This window comes from Leucopleurus acutus (genome assembly GCF_964270905.1).
Source record: "Leucopleurus acutus genome assembly, chromosome: 2".
Taxonomy (NCBI): Eukaryota; Metazoa; Chordata; class Mammalia; order Artiodactyla; family Delphinidae; genus Leucopleurus; species Leucopleurus acutus.
In genome coordinates, this window is record NC_139143.1 from 172021848 (window position 1) to 172037914 (window position 16067).

Below are 16067 nucleotides of genomic sequence, written 5' to 3' on the forward strand. Positions count from 1 at the left end.
GGAATAACTGACAAATATAATTGTACATATTTAAAGTGTACAAGGTGACAATTTGATATACATGCACATTATAGAATGATTACCAAGATCAAGATAATTAATACACTCATCACCTCGAATACTTAATTCTTTTACTTATTTTTTGGCTGCACCATGTGGCTTGCAGGATATTAGTTCCCCGACAAGGGACTGAACCCATGCCCTCTGCAGTGGAAGCACAGAGTCCTAATCACTGGACTCCCAGGGAATTCCCTCTTTTATTTTTTTAATGGTGAGAATGCTTAAGATCTACTCTCAGCAACTTTCAAGCATATAATATGGTATTATTAACTATCGTCACTAAGCTACACATTAGATCCTCAGAACTACTTCTTCTTATAAAGTTTGTACCCTTTGACCTACACCTCCCCATTTCCCTCTCCCCCTGCCCCTGGCAACCACCATTCTATTCTCTATTTCTATGAAATCAGCTTTATTTTTTTTAAGATTCCACATAAAAGTCATACCACATGGTGTTTGTCTTTCTCTCTCTGGCTCACTTCACTTAGCATATGCCTTCCAGGTTTATCTATGTTGTAGCAAATAGCAGGATTTCCTTCTTTTTTTATGGCTGGATATTCCATTGTATGTATATACACATTTTCTTTAGCCATTCATCCCTCGAAGGACATTTAGGTTGCTTCCATATCTTAGGTATTATGAATAAAGTTATAATGAATATGAGATACTGATTTCAGTTCCTTCAGATATATACCCAGGAGTGATTGCTGGATCATATGATAGTTTTATTTTTAATTTTTTCAGGAAACACCATACTGTTGAGTCCTTTATATATTTTGGATATTAACCCTGATCAGATATTTGATTTTCAAATATTCACTCCATCCTTCTTGAGTGCTTCTAGAATCTGTTCTCAGCCTCCAACCTGAGTCGTGTCATTCAAGAGCATGGTTTTAACAACTATCTATCATAGTGGTTAGAAGTGATGTTCCCCAGATCACCTGCATCAGAATCATCTGAGATGTTTATAAAACAAAGCAGATTCCTGGACTCTATCCTAGATTCTACTGAATTAAACTCTGAGGTAGGGCCACAGAAATCCACATTTTAAACTAATCTCTGCTGCCACTGACTCTTATGTGCTACCAATGGCTCATGTTCAAACCTCTCTTGTGAGTTTAGGCTAAACTTCCACTAAATAATTCTTTTTTTTTTTTGGATGTCGTATCTATTTATTTGTTACTCTTAGAACATCTTCTTTTTGACCAAGGACAGCTTCTGTCTCTTGACAATCTGTTCCTTGCATTTTTCTTTGGCCTCCTTCATTCTCTTGACCAAAAGTGTAGCATATTCTGCAGTCTCTTCCTTATTTTTCTTAGCATGCTGTTTCTTCAGAGCAATATGCCGACGTTTGTGTTACAGAACATGTGGAGCAACAAGACGCTGAATTTTGGGTGCTTCAGTCCTAGGTTTCTTACCTTCTTTGTTTAAGGGCCTTCTCACAACAGAATGGTAGACATCATCTTCTTTATTTTTTTTAATTTATTTTTAATAAATTTATTTATTTTTATTTTGGGCTGCCTTGGGTCTTTGTTGCTGCGTGCGGGCTTTTCTCTAGTTGGGGTGAGCAGGGACTACCCTTCGTTGCGGTGCGTGGGCTCCTCATTGTGGTGGCTTCTCTTGTTGCAGAGCGCGGGCTCTAGGTGCGCGGGCTTCAGTAGTTGTGGCTCATGGGCTCTGGAGCGCAGGCTCAGTAGTTGTGGCACACGGGCTTAGTTGCTCCACGGCATGTGGGATCTTCCCGGAGCAGGGCTCGAACCCGTGTCCCCTGCATTAGCAGGCAGATTCTTAACCACTGAGCCACCAGGGAAGCCCCATCATCCTCTTTAGAGAGCTTAAAAAGTTTGTGGATTCTAGCTCTTGGGCCCCAGGCAATGCAGCACAGTTGTATCAGCAAATCTAGAAATATCCTTCTCACCTTTTTTCAAAATGACCAAATTCAGGACACTCAGATTGGCATCCACAATGCGACCCTGTACAGATCTGTACTTTCTTTCTCCAGTCCTCCTTGGCCTGTAACAGGAATGCTGTTTACTCAGTAGCAAGCAGACGCGGCTGTGGGTCGTGCCACCCGGCTTCATGGTCCCTTGTTTGTCACTCTCACCACTGATTTGGACCACATAACCCGTCCATTCTTCACCTGGAGCATCAGCAGCAATTTCCATGGCCATAAACTTCTCACAGATGGTACAAAGTTTGCGTTCATAGTTCACTTCAGTGAGTTTCTGGCAGACAGTGGCTGTGAAAGATGTTCAGCTTCATCCTGAAGCAGCCATTCACCTCCAAGGTGCTACGGAAAAGAGCTAAATAATTCTTCTTGATGCTTTAACCTCAACTTTCCAAAACTGAACTTCTTTTTCCCCCTTCCTATACTCTCTCTCAGATAAGGATCTACCCATTCACCCAAGTAAGAAATTTGAGAATTGTCCTTTACTCACCCAGCTCCTGCCCATCTATCTGTTCATCACATTATCTAATTTACTCAAAAATCTCCTTCTAAAGTATCTTCCTGAATCTGCCTCTTCAGTGTCACTGCCTCAAGTTGAGGTTCTCTATTAACATCTCTTATCTGGACTCTTACCAAAAAAGCTTCTTAACCAGGCCCCAGCCTCTTTTTCCTCCAATGCATTCTCCCCAGCAGTCTGGGTTAATTTTTTTTTAAAAGCAGATTTGGCCCCTCCCCTGCATAGATCCTTTCAGTGGCTTCCCGTTAAGATCACTAAGATCAAGTTCATGCTCCTTACCAGGTCTGCTGGATTCCTTTTCCTCCCATTTTCCAGCTCCCAATCATAAGCTCCAGCAAAATAAAAGGACTTGCTGTTCCCAAGTTCCGTGTGGTCTCATGCCCTCCATGTCTTTGCAAATGCTATTCCCTCAGCCTAGAATGTCTCTGCCCATTCCTTATCTGATGATTCTGACCCATCCTAAGATCTAGCTCCAACACCAGCATTTCTCTGATCTTTCGTTCCCTAACCTCCCAAGGCAGTTAATTACCACTGCCTCTTATGCCTGTATTTTGACATGTTTCCACTGTGATGCCCATCGAATTATCCTGCAATGATTTGATTACAGGTCTGTCTTCTCTACCAGACCGCATACTCTTCGATAGCAGCGTGAGTCTTTTACTTATCTCTGCATCCCTTGCAGAGAACCTGGCTCATGAAAGTACTTAACAATGAACAAAGAAAATCACAATGGTAATAATAACAACGAATAACTAAAATGTATTGAAGCTTCCTATATGCCGGTTATAAAACTAATCACTATGCACATACTATATAATTTATTTCTGCAACAACTCCATGAGGTAATATTATTATTTCCCTCATTTCACAGATGAAAAAACTTGCCCAATATCCCATACAGAAAACTTGGCAGACCCAGGATTCAATCCAAAGCCAGAACTCTTAACAATTCTACAGATACTCTGAAAAGAAGCTTAAGACAATAATGAAAGGACATCATTTTGACTGGATCTCACAAGGACAAACCTAGAATATCTATCAATCTCCTAGCCAATATGCATAAAAAAGCTGCATCCCTCAGACTGTGAAATGTCCAATCTTCTAGGGAGATAACCCACTCTAACGGAGGGGAGAACGTTACATGTTAAAGTGGAGTAAGTTCCACAAACTTTTAAGACACAACAGAAACCAAGTCAGAATATCCTGATGCCTTATGGAAGTCTCTCTGGCCCTTGGATGATACATGAATTACAAACTACGACAAAGGAGATTCCCTCTATAGACTAACAACTAGAGAGAAAATAGGAAAATTTAGACAAAATGGTATCTTCCATGGCTAATTGTGTGAGTATTACATCTGACCTCCCAGCACCTCTAGTCCTATCTCATGCATCTCGGGGTTACCTGTTATAATGGCTGCCACCACTCAGTCGACTGTACTGCTCCTTCTCCTGGTGGCTGGCACGGGAAGAACTGCTCAGGTGCTTCCTCTGCTCTTTGGTCTTCTGAAGGACCCGTTTGTATGAAAGTGTGCACAGCCAGCATAGCAATTTCCCATCTACCTGGAAGATGAGGAGACAAAGATAAAGAAGAAGGAATGTGCTAGTGCAGTGGCTGAGAACATGGGTATTAGGAGCTAGAACCTCTGGTTAAGTCCAGATCTGCCACTTACAAGCTGTGTGACCTTACGGAAGTCAGCTGGGTACTCATGGGGTCAATTTCTTCATCTATAAAATGAAGGATAATAGAACCTACTTCAGAGGGCTGGTGCAAGGATCTAGTGATATAATGTAGGTAAAGCATGGTGCAAGTTACATAAAAATTGCTCAATAAAATAGGAGCTGGGGACTTCCCTGGTGGTCCAGTGGTTAAGGCTCCACACTTCCACTGCAGGGGGCACATGTTTGATTCCTGGTGGGGAACTAAGATCCCACATGCTGTGTGGTATGGCCAAAAAATTTTTTAAATAAATAAATAAAATAAAAATGAGCTGCTAATTTTATATATTTTTTTATTTTGTTTTTCTTCAACTTAACACAGACCAGAGCAAAGTTCCCATAAGAATTTCAAAAGACACAAATATCTCTATGGTGCTCATCAAGGAAAACACAGCAGGGAAAAGAGAAGACAGAAGATGAAACATAAAATTTATAATTTAGCTTTTCCTTTTCTTTTTTTTTTAATTTATTTTATTTATTTAACTTTGGCTGCATTGGGTCTTTGTTGCTGTGCATGGGCTGTCTCTAGTTGTGGTGAGTGAGGGCTACTCTTTGTTGCGGTGCATGGGCTTCTTATTGCGGTGGCTTCTCTTGTTGTGGAGCACGGGCTCTAGGCGCACAGGCTTCAGTAGTTGTGGCACATGGGCTCAGTAGTTGTGGCTCGCAGGCTCTAGAGCGTAGGCTCAGTAGTTGTGGTGCATGGGCTTAGTTGCTCCGCAGCATGTGGGATCTTCCCGGACCAGGGCTCGAACCTGTGTCCCCTGCCTTGGCAGGCGGATTCTTAACCACTGTGCCACCAGGGAAGCCCTATACTTTAGCTTTAATACCTTATAAATGGCTCATAAAATGGTATCCTGGATATCTTTTCTCAGATGGAAATAAATGTCTCCAGAGGGCTTCCCTGGTGGCGCAGTGGTTGAGAATCTGTCTGCTAATGCAGGGGACACGGGTTCGAGCCCTGGTCTGGGAGGATCCCACATGCCGCGGAGCAACTAGGCCCGTGAGCCACAACTACTGAGCCTGCGCGTCTGGAGCCTGTGCTCCGCAACGAGAGGCCGCGATAGTGAGACGCCCGCGCACCGCGATGAAGAGTGGCCCCCGCTTGCCACAACTAGAGAAAGCCCTCGCACAGAAACGAAAACGCAACACAGCAAAAATCAATTAATTAATTAATAAACTCCTACCCCCAATATCTTCTGTTTAAAAAAAAAAAAAGTCTCCAGAAAAAGACTGATGGGCAAGTAGCTTCCAGGGCCCCAACCCCTGGTGGTGGCCTACCACGGCACTTTGTTTGAGTTAGAAAAAGTTGATCACTTTGGGCAGAAGCAGCTCTGTACCAGGGTGCAGGGCACAGGGCTAGGAAAGCAGAATGGGGCTTCCACAATCCTCTGAAGCTGGGGTGCCTCTGTACAGCACTCAGATGGCAAAAGTAAGTTTGTGGGGTGGCCTGGTACAAGTGGCAGGGCAGCAGAGCTGGTTGCAGTTACTCAGGTTGAGGAGGGAGTGTGCTGATATTTCATGGAACCTTAGTTTTCATGTCTTGCCTCTAAATTACATCTTCTGCCCCATCTTGAACAGGGGTAAGCCAGACTATCATTTACCTAAAGTATTTGTCTTGTTAGCAAAAGCTTCTTTGCACCTTATTCTCCTAACCTATTAGCAAGTCATCCGTCCGAATCTATCCACTTCTTTCCAACTCCACTGCTTCCACCCAAGCAAAGCCATTCTTACTTGTCACAACTGCAAGACCCACCCAAATGATCTCACTACTTTTCTCCAGATCAACCATTTCCACATAGCTGCCAAAGAGGGCTCCTTAAATGCAAATCTGATTATGTCTCTCCTCGCCTTAAAATATAAAATCTAAACTTTTTACCATAGCCTATGTTGACTTAAATGTAGCCTCTGCCTGCCTTTATAATCTCATTCTCTGTTCAACTCTGCCTTCTTTCTGTTCTTCCCATCTGCCAAGCTCATTCTTGCCTCTGGGTCTTTTCATAGCTGGTCTCTCTTTCCAGGATCTTTGCCCTTCAGGGCTTCCCATGGCTGCTTCCTTCTCATCTTTCCTGTTTCAGCTCAGATTTTATCTCCATGCAGGTCCTCCTGATTGCCCAATCAAAACTGGCCTCCCCAGTCACTCTCTACCATATACCCTATTTCCTTATAGCACTTACACCTAAAATCTGTGTTCATTTATTTCCTTGTTTGTTCTCATCCATCTCTTACACACGTAAATAAAAGCTCTGAGAGAATAAGGTCTCTTCTGCTTAGTTCATCAGTGTATTTCCAACACCCAGAGCAGTGTCTGAGACATGATAAGCATCTAATTATTTGTTAACGAATGTATAAATGAATTTTGAAACCAAACTTCAATTTGCTGCATTTCATGGTTATGGGATATGGCCTGAAGGTCTGACTTTAGGAGGACTTCCCTGGTGGCGTAATGGTTAAGAATCCGCCTGCCAATGCAGGAGACACGGGTTTGATCCCTGGTCCGGGAAGATCCCACATGCTGCAGAGCAACTAAGCCCCGTACGCCACAACTACTGAGCCTGCGCTCTAGAGCTCGCAAGCCACAGCTACTGAGCCCGCGTGCCTAGAGCCCATGCTCTGCAATGAGAAGCCACCGCAATGAGAAGCCCACACACTGCAACAAAGAGTAGCCCCCACTCGCCGCAACTAGAGAAAGCCTGCGCCCAGCAACAAAGACCCAATGCAGCCAAAAAAAAAAAAATAGGAGACCTTCTCCACGAAAGAGCTTTCACTGAAGAAGGGTTTGAAAACAAAGCAACTGCACTGAAAGAAAGCCAACATTAAACATGAAAATCACACACTGAACCACAGGACACTTTATTTCAGATCTCTCCTTCACAAACTTTAAAAATATAAAATCACCCTCTCAGAATTAAACTATCATAAAGAGATAATCATAGATAACACTGAGTACTTATCATGTGCCAGATTCCTTCTGAAGGGGTTTACACTTGACCTTCATAACAACGATGAGGTCTGAGCAGCCTCATTTACGGATGACGAAACTGAGGCACTGATAGATTAACTCGCCCGAAGTCACACAACAAATAAGTGACAGACAAAGATTTCAATCCAGGCACTCTGAGTCCAGATCATCCACTCTCAATCCCTAAGCTAGGTCCTCCTAAAGTTTATAAATAGATGATTGAGGATGCCTACAAATACGCAAACTCTTATGATAGGATTGTAACTAGAAAGTAGAAACAATGAATTCTAGTGTAATCCAAATAATAATAATATAGGTACCATTTAATGAAGTATAGTATATGCTAGGCTCAAAATTGTTTTATATACCTATCTCAATTAAATCTCCCTATGCCCTTGTGAAGTAGCTACTGTTATTCCCACAGTAAAGATGACAAAACTGATGCATAACAGGAGTAAATAATTTGCCCAGGATCATTCAGCTAAGCCAGAAGTGGGCTGGAACCCAGATCTATGGGACTAAAAAGCTTGTGCTCCAACTATTATTATATGTTACCTTCTGATTACTAATTCAGCTTCTCTAGTATCTTGATTCAGGGAAGAGGTGCCCTGGTTGGCAGGCAGGAGTATTCTGGTCACTGGAAAGTTACTTCCTTCCATTGTAAATTAATGAATTTGGTTACCATGAATCAGCTTTTGAGAGCCTAAGCATCTCTGAAAAGCATCTCTGGACACTGAGAGTTTCTGTACTACATTCTTTCATTCAAAAAATATTTATCGAGTACCTACTATGTGCCAGGCTGCTGGTAATACAGCATGAAAACAGATGGACAAAGAACTCATACTTTAGTGGGGGTGGACAAACATGTAAACAAACAAGATAATTTCTCATAACGTTACATGCTATGAAGACAATAAACAGGGTACTATAAGAGAGTGATCGGGGGAGTTAGTAAAGAAGGTCTCTGTGAGAAGCTGGCAATTGAGCTGAGACTTGACGCAAGGAACCAGTTATGACACTCTGGAGAAGGCTGTGTATCAGGCAAATCCAGCCGGCACAAAGGTGGAAATGAGACTGGTATATCTGAAGGACCGAAAGGTGGCCAGTGTGGCTGGACCAAGGGAGGAGGAGGGGAGTGTGATGGAAGATGAGACTGAGAGTCAGGTATGGGCCTTGCAGGCTGTGGAAGGAGTTTGGGTTTCATTCTAAGTGCAACTGGAAGCCACTTAAGGGTTTTAAACAGACCAAATCTAAATCATTTTAATTCCACCAAGGTACCATCATTCCACATAGAGGTTTATCTATATCATCTTCTTGTGGTCTTTAACTTCCACAGATAGAAACATTTAAAGAGCCAGATAGTAAAACTGGTAACAGACTATATCCTGCTTAAGTCACAATCTCTCCTTTAAAGAGTTTTGTAGAATTTTGCCAATCACCACTTCACTTATAAGGGAGGTTGAACACTGTAATTCAAATTCTCATCAAATACTAACCTATGAAATGTTATAATATAATGGTCCACATTTGATAAATGAAGAAAACAAAGGCTGAATATCTTCTTCAAAGTCAATAACAGAATTTGGAGAGGAACTGAGAAATCAATCTTGGTTATATGTCTTTTTAACACAATTGGCCCACCTGAATTTCTCTGAAAGAAAAAAATATCCAGAAAAACACAGAGATTTACCTTCTTTCTATCATCTTTCCTGTCAAATGCACACTGCTGCTTGCACTGTTCACAAGAATATGGTGGTCCATACTTCTTCTCTGAATTTGTGCAGCGTTGGCATTTGTTGCCAATAAATGCTGCAATTATGTTGCAATACTGACAAGGTTTGGGCTTAAAGAGAAAAAAAAAGTGTCAAGTAAGTATGTTGTAAAATACCAGTGCATTTTTTTTTCCAGTGCATTTTTTAAAGCAATGATTTCTATTATACATAGTTCATTAGTCATGGTAAAAATGCATTCCCAACTTCATAAATTTCCTTTTACACTGATCCAGTAAAGCCCAATTCCTAACACCATGTAAAGTGTTTTTCTGCACAGGACTATTGATTTTTAAATAAATAAACAAATAACAAAAACCCATTAGCATATATGCTGGGACTTCTCTAACCAATTCAACAGAACCAGCTCTTGGAGAAATGAGCAAGTGCGTCCAAATTTCTGAAAAGGCCTCTTTGACATTATCAGTGTATAAACATGTGGGGAGAATGCCTGCAAGGACACAGTATGCTGAACCCTAACACTGAAAGAAAAAAAATCATTCATCAAAATGAATAGTCAACTGTTACCAAACAAAGAGGTCACGTCATAGGATTCATCATTCCCCTTCTCTTTACATACTGGTTACTGAAGCTTCTCAAGGAAAATTATAATCACAATCCTGCCACAGTGACTATAAACACAGAACTCCTTAATACTAAGTATTAGCTAAGTTTGAAAGCTAAAACACTACATAAATTTTTCTGAGAACATTTTTATGCATAACTAGGTCTTCTAATAAAAATATTGTAATTATATTAATAGTCCACAGAATGTACGGTCCCAAGAGACCTGACTGTTAGGTACAGAGAAACCCTACTTACCGTTCCATACAACTGCACATTCTGAGCACATTTCTTGCATATTGTGTTGGTTTTACTGTTAAGGAAGAAAGAGACCAAGGCTTTATAAGAAAAAAATCGTTTTACTTACAACATTTGAAAACTGATTCTTCCTTAAGTCCAAGGAATTTGTTCATTACTAAGTGCCAAGGTGGAATATGGTTTGGACATTTGATTAACTGAAGGGTGAGTATCTGGCCAGTAACTCTTTTAATTATTCTGTAGTTATAAATTTTATTAGCTCAAATACAAGGAGGCTTTGGTTAAAATGAAGAGTGAGTTATTTATGATTATGACATCTCCAAGTACCACTAAGTAAAATTATCAGATATGCAAAGGACCCTGAAAAGAATATTATGTTAGACCAAAATGGACTAGCAAAAAAGAAATTAATTCTCCTCAATTCAGATGAGCAGCTGAGAAATTCGAGATGAGGAGTAAAGTATTTGTGTTTGGGATATAAGCTCAGAGACTCTATCCATGTTGACCTTACTCTGTCTATGTTCTCCTCTATGAGTAAAAGTATGTGAAAATCCCTGATGTGAGGAAATAGATGCTAACACCAAATATTTTTTCAATATTTCCAATTTCTCTAAGAGGTAAGCACTGACAGAAATAAACACGCCCTTTCCCTTGTGAAGATCCAAGTCATAATATTACCTACATGCCTAAACTGATAAACTGCCTTGGGGAAAAAATATTATCTTCAAATAAAGTCTAACCCTTCACAAAGGGAGGTACAAACAAATGCTTCATGTTTAACAGCAGTTTAAACAATATTTGGGGGCTAAAAACAAAATCACATAAAAATCCAGTATATTGCTACTTTGTGATTTTTTTCCCATACAGTTCCTATCAAAGTGACTACAAACTTAAAAGACAAAAGAAAAACCTCAAAGTAAAAATCATTAGATTAAAATGAGATATTCAAACAAAATATTTCCCAGGGCAATTTTCTGCCATTTTAAAAAGGCAGTTCAGGGACTTCCCTGGTGGTCCAGTGGGGTCTAGTGGTTAGGTCTCAGCACTTCCACTGCCGTGGCCCGGGTTCAATCCCTAGTGGGGAACTAAGATCCAACAAGCCACGGGGTGGCCAAAAAGAAAAAAAAAAGGCAGTTCAGGAAGTGAAGTACATTGAAAGAGACCTTTAGAAAGAGGATTAGCATCAGTGATTCTGTGATGTTGAACATTTGGGTTTATTTTAGATTTATTACTCAAGGAGTGGGACATATATATCAATATATACAAATGCTCTTGACATTTTAGAAAAAAATGCAAAAAACCTATTTCTATAATCCATCTTGAATTAATTTTTATGTATGGTGTGAATTAAGGGTTATACTTCAAATCTCACCCTACACACAGAAATAAATTTGAAAGGGATCATAGGCCTAAATGTAAAAGCTAAAATATAAACCTTCCAGAGTATATTCTGTGTGTCTCCATTTACATGAAGTTCTAGAACAGGTAAAACTAATCTATGGTGGAAAGGAAAATCAGAACAGTAGTTGCTTGGAAAAAGCAAGGAGGGTGGGGACTGACTGGGTTGGGGTTAGAATCTCTGGGGTGATAGAAATGTTTTATATTTTGATGGGGTTTAGGGTTACACAGATATATACTGTTTGTAAAACTCATCGAATGATGCACTTAAGATTTGAGCATTTCAATGTGTGCAAATTTTACCTCTAAAAAAATTTAAAAACCATAAACAGATATTGAACTCTAAGTTAATGATATGCATGCTGAAGTGTTTAGGGTCAAGTACACTGATGTTCCCAACTTTAAACTGTATCACAAATAATATGGATTAATACACTGATGGATAGAGAGGTGGATAGATGCAAAAGTAGTAAGTGTAAATTGTAGAATCTAAGTAGTGGGTAGATGAGTGTTTACTATCTAGTTTTTTTAGCTTTTTTTTTTCTTTGAAAATATACATAACGAAATATCAGGGAAAATATTCCTAGAATTGAAATGAAGCTGACCAAAATTAGGCTTCTGGGTCCATGTGTGAGCTGGCAAACAGACCCCATCCTGCTTAAGGCAATATTACCTACAGCCACGGTTCCCCAAAAGTTTAACTTACTATACCAATAAACCACTTTGCTGCTATTAAAAAGTCCCCCAAAGATGTGTGTTCATTCACACCTAAATATTTTTCACACTTTTCAAAATGAGATTCACACAAGGCAAGTGTAAAGGCAAGTGAGTTTTTTCAAATGTGACTAGGGCTAACAAACTCTTTATCAGATTGTCACATTTTCAAAAGTATCTTCTTTTGGCTTATAAATTCTTCAAACTTTGCATATAAATATACTAGAGCACAAGGCTCATGTTTTACTGTTGTGGGATTGGTTTCTTAGTGTCAAAAATGTCAAAACCATAATACAGGGCTTCCCTGGGACACGGGTTTGATCCCTGGTCCAGGAAGATGCCACATGCCGCGGAGCAACTAAGCCCATGGGCCACAACTACTGAGCCTGCGCTCTAGAGCCCGCGAGCCCCAACTACTGAAGCCAGTGAGCCCCAACTACTGAAGCCAGCGAGCCCCAACTACTGAAGCCCGCGTGCCCAGAGACCGTGCTCCACAACAAGAGAAGCCACCACAATGAGAAGCCCGCACACAGCAACGAAGACCCGATGCAGCCAAAAATAAATAAATAAATAAATTTATTTATTTTAAAAACCCCACAATATAAAATTATCAAGGATGTGAAAAATAAGTAACTAATAATTTAAGCAATTAATGAATAACTAGGGAACAATATGTGTATTTTACTTCCATTGTGTTATAACAGGAAATGGCAGAATCTGTGTATAATGCAATTGATTACAAATCTATATATTACAATGCAACTGATTACAAATCTGTATATTGAAATGCAATCGATTACAGATTTTAAAAGGAAAAGCTCATGGTCAACGAAAACTGTACCTCTCCTGCTGGTACTCAGTCCTACAGTAGGTACACTTCACAACAGGGTGTGCAATCCGACATTCCTGAAATGAAATGAGGATATAATTTTAAAAGGCAGTCAGAAATGGAAAGTCTTCAGTAGGAGGCAGAAGACCTGGGTACTATTCCAAGCATAGCCACTGTGCTTGAGTGAGTCACCTAAACTTTCTGGGACTAATTTTTTTGGTCTGTAAAACTGGCACCACCACCCTGCATTGATGTGGGAGTTAAGTAAGAATTTATATGGAACTAGTCATAAATTGTAAAACAAAGGTATGAATAAGCCTCAGACCTAGGGAATGAGAAGCCCTGGATTCTAGTCCAGTTCTGCCTCCGCCACTGTGTGATTTTTGAGCAGGTTCACTTGTGAAATCAAAGTACTGAATTAAAATCATTATTGCTTACATATATAAAACTCCCTTAAAATCAATAAATATATACAAACATATAATCAAATATGTATTTTTTTAAGGCCAAAAAGGCATTCAGACATTTGACTTTTTGAGTTCTCTCATACCTAGTAAACAAAAGAGACAAAGTCATGGCCACTGAAAGCATTGATGACACACAATTATGAGTTAGCCATACCAGAGACACAAACTCTGGATTATCTGGAGATATCTCAACATCACTCTCCAGCCGGCTTGGTGACTTTTAACTGTCGCTTCACAGCACCTCTATTCATCTAAATAGGCAAAGCAAGATGAAACAACTTAAAAGAAAAAAAGAGAACTTGGACCTTCAGGGGTAAAAACTGATCAGCAGCTGGTTACTGCGACGACAGAAGGTCACTAACTAGAAGCTGAAATATCATCCTTTTGCTTCGTGCGTTTGACTGTGGGGCTTTATTATAAAGCCTGGCTACCTCCGACTCTGGAACTGGCTGAAAAGTGCCCGTGAAGCGCCCAGTTCGACACGATCGTCCCAGACAGCACCCAACTCTGGAGTTCTGTCCCAGGCGGGGCAGGAGGTTCCTAAGCTTGAAACCCGGCAGACCCCGGCGCGGGAGGAAGCCAGCCCAAAAGGGATCTCCGCCGCGGCTGGTCGAGGGCGAGCGGGGGACCAGCTGTCCCCTCCCCCGACCTCACGGGGTCCGAGAACAATCCCTCGCTGTTGCTAAGCACCCGGACACGCCGGCCGCTGGGGCCTGGACACGGCCCGGGTCTCCCCCACGTGCCCCGCCAGCCCCCGGCGGAGCGGGTGCGGTTCCGCAGCTAGGCGGGCCTGCCACGCCCTGCCCGGGGGACCCCGCCGGGCGTTCCCACAGAACCGGGAGCTCCGGGCCGCGCCTCCAGCGTCCCAGTTCCCGGCTGCCGCCCCAGCCCGCGCACCTTGCACAGCTGCTGCCCCTGAGACAGCGCCTCGAAGGGGAAGCGCTGGTGGCACTTGGTGCAGGCGTAGAGCGCCGCCATGTCCGGCCCGGGCCGTGCTCACAACCCTACCGGCCCGGCCCGCCGCTTTATCTGACAGTCTGAAGCACAACCTGGCGGCGGCAGGCTGCGGGCTGCGGCAGGCGGGCGGGTTCTCGGGTGCGAGCGGACCAGGGCTGGCGCGGCGGCGCTGGACGCTCGTTCACTGGTTCATTTTGACGTCTATCAAGGAGGAAGGGGCGGAACACGGAGCTTCTTACGACTCTGATTCGGTCTGGACTGGAGTACGCCACTTATGACGCGCGCGGCCTCGATTATGTAAAGCGCAGTCACGAGGGGGCGCCGCTGGGAGGGAAGGTCTCCCGCGGGGGACCCTGAAGTGCCTAGGCTCCTCCCACTTCGCTCTCTGTTCCCGCCCTCGCTCCTCCTCTCTCAGCAGCTGGAGCCACCGTGATTCTCGCGATATCTCCACGGAGTTGTGATGTTTTGGTTTCCATGGAGTTGCCCTCTCGCAGCTGGTTGAGCCGAGCGCGGTGCATTGTTGAACTAGAACTCGGCCGCCACCCCGAGCCTGAAGAAGATGGGGGCTTCTGAGAAAACGCCTCCAACGTCGGGGTAGGAGGGGCCCGCACAGCCCTCTCACTCGAGGGAGGAGAGGAAACGTGAGAGGCAACTTAGAGGGATGCCCTCTGTCTGAGATCCCTAAAAAAGAGGGACCTCCAGGGTCCCTGACTTCCCGAGAGAAAGAAGCCCCAGAGAGAGCACCCCTATTTTGTGGAAGAGGGGTGCTAGAGTGATGACAGCTCCTCCCGGAAGGAGAAGACGGGTACTAAGGCGAGGCCCTCCACCCCTGAGAGTACTCGTGCCCAGGAGGCCCACTCTGAGTGGGATGCAATTGGCTTGAGGACTGCTTCCTACTGTGCCTAATCCAGTTGCACCCTCAGCTTCTCTGTCGAACAACTCCCTGGCATTTCCTGGTTAGGTCCGGCCACAGGAAGGCAAGCCACACCCTCCCAGCTACTCTGCCTCTTTTCAGGTCCCAGCGTGGTGCATCTAGGGGCTGTCCAAGGAATTACAAACTTGTTGTTGAGGCTTTGGCAAAGCTTCCGGCAGTGCTGACCTTTCCAGGTCTCTGCCCTATAGCCGCTCTTACTTTTTTTTTTTTTTTTTTTTTGCGGTACGCGGACCTCTCACTGTTGTGACCTCTCCCGTTGCGGAGCACAGGCTCCGGACGCGCAGGCTCAGCGGCCCGCGGGGCTCGCGGGCCCAGCCGCTCCGCGGCATGTGGGATCCTGCCAGACAGGGGCAGGAACCCGTGTCCCCTGCATCAGCAGGCGGACTCTCAACCACTGCGCCACCAGGGAAGACCCTGCTCTTACTTTTGACTGTGCTCGCCTGAGCGATGCTAATTGCAGTTTTACCTAAACGTGCGTTTTTTAACAACCGAGGGCGCATTTATGGCTTATAAATCCGTGCACCCCCCCCCCAATTTACTCTCTTTGATACCCAAATCCAGCCCGCTACTTGTGACTTTGCCCAAAGACCTGTATTAATCAAAGATTTAGACTCTGGGGTCAGAAAACAAAGGTTCAAAAATCACTTCTCCATTTCTACTAACTAGGTAACCTTGAACTTCTGAACGTCTCACTATAGCTGAATTTCTCAGAGCCTCTTTCCTCAATTGTACAATTGGGTCATTGTGGGGATCAAAAACAGTACATGGAGGGTAATGGGAAACTGCTTCCTGGATAAGGGGTTTTACTTTGGAATGATGGAAATGTTTTGGAACTAGATAGATGGTTGCACAACATTGTGAATGTACTAACTGCCACTGAATTGTTCACTTTAAAATGATGAATTTTATATTATGTGAATTTCACCTCAAATTATTTTTTTAAAAAAAAGGATGCAGGGAATTCCCTGGCAGTCC

The 16067-nt window shown here is 42.9% G+C and overlaps 1 protein-coding gene and 1 pseudogene across 3 annotated transcripts in view; both read right to left on the minus strand.

Moving 5' to 3' along the window:
• Nucleotides 1-14229, minus strand: part of FAM76A (family with sequence similarity 76 member A) — a 25555-nt gene extending 11326 nt beyond the window's left edge. The window contains exons 1-5 of one of the 2 annotated variants that reach the window (XM_082862551.1): nucleotides 14099-14229; nucleotides 12747-12811; nucleotides 9794-9848; nucleotides 8893-9045; nucleotides 3930-4087 (exon numbers count right to left, since the gene is read on the minus strand). In XM_082862551.1, coding sequence (XP_082718677.1) covers nucleotides 3930-4087; nucleotides 8893-9045; nucleotides 9794-9848; nucleotides 12747-12811; nucleotides 14099-14179 — 512 coding nt within the window. In that variant the 5' untranslated portion in view covers nucleotides 14180-14229. The remainder of the gene's footprint in view (nucleotides 1-3929; nucleotides 4088-8892; nucleotides 9046-9793; nucleotides 9849-12746; nucleotides 12812-14098) is intronic. The other variant, XM_082862552.1, reaches the window with a different exon arrangement.
• Nucleotides 1221-2322, minus strand: LOC309976771 (small ribosomal subunit protein eS6-like; annotated as a pseudogene). The gene is made up of 2 exons: nucleotides 1857-2322; nucleotides 1221-1498 (listed from the first exon to the last, which is right to left on the minus strand). The product of its transcript is annotated as a small ribosomal subunit protein eS6-like (transcript).
• Nucleotides 14230-16067: the final 1838 nt, after the last annotated feature.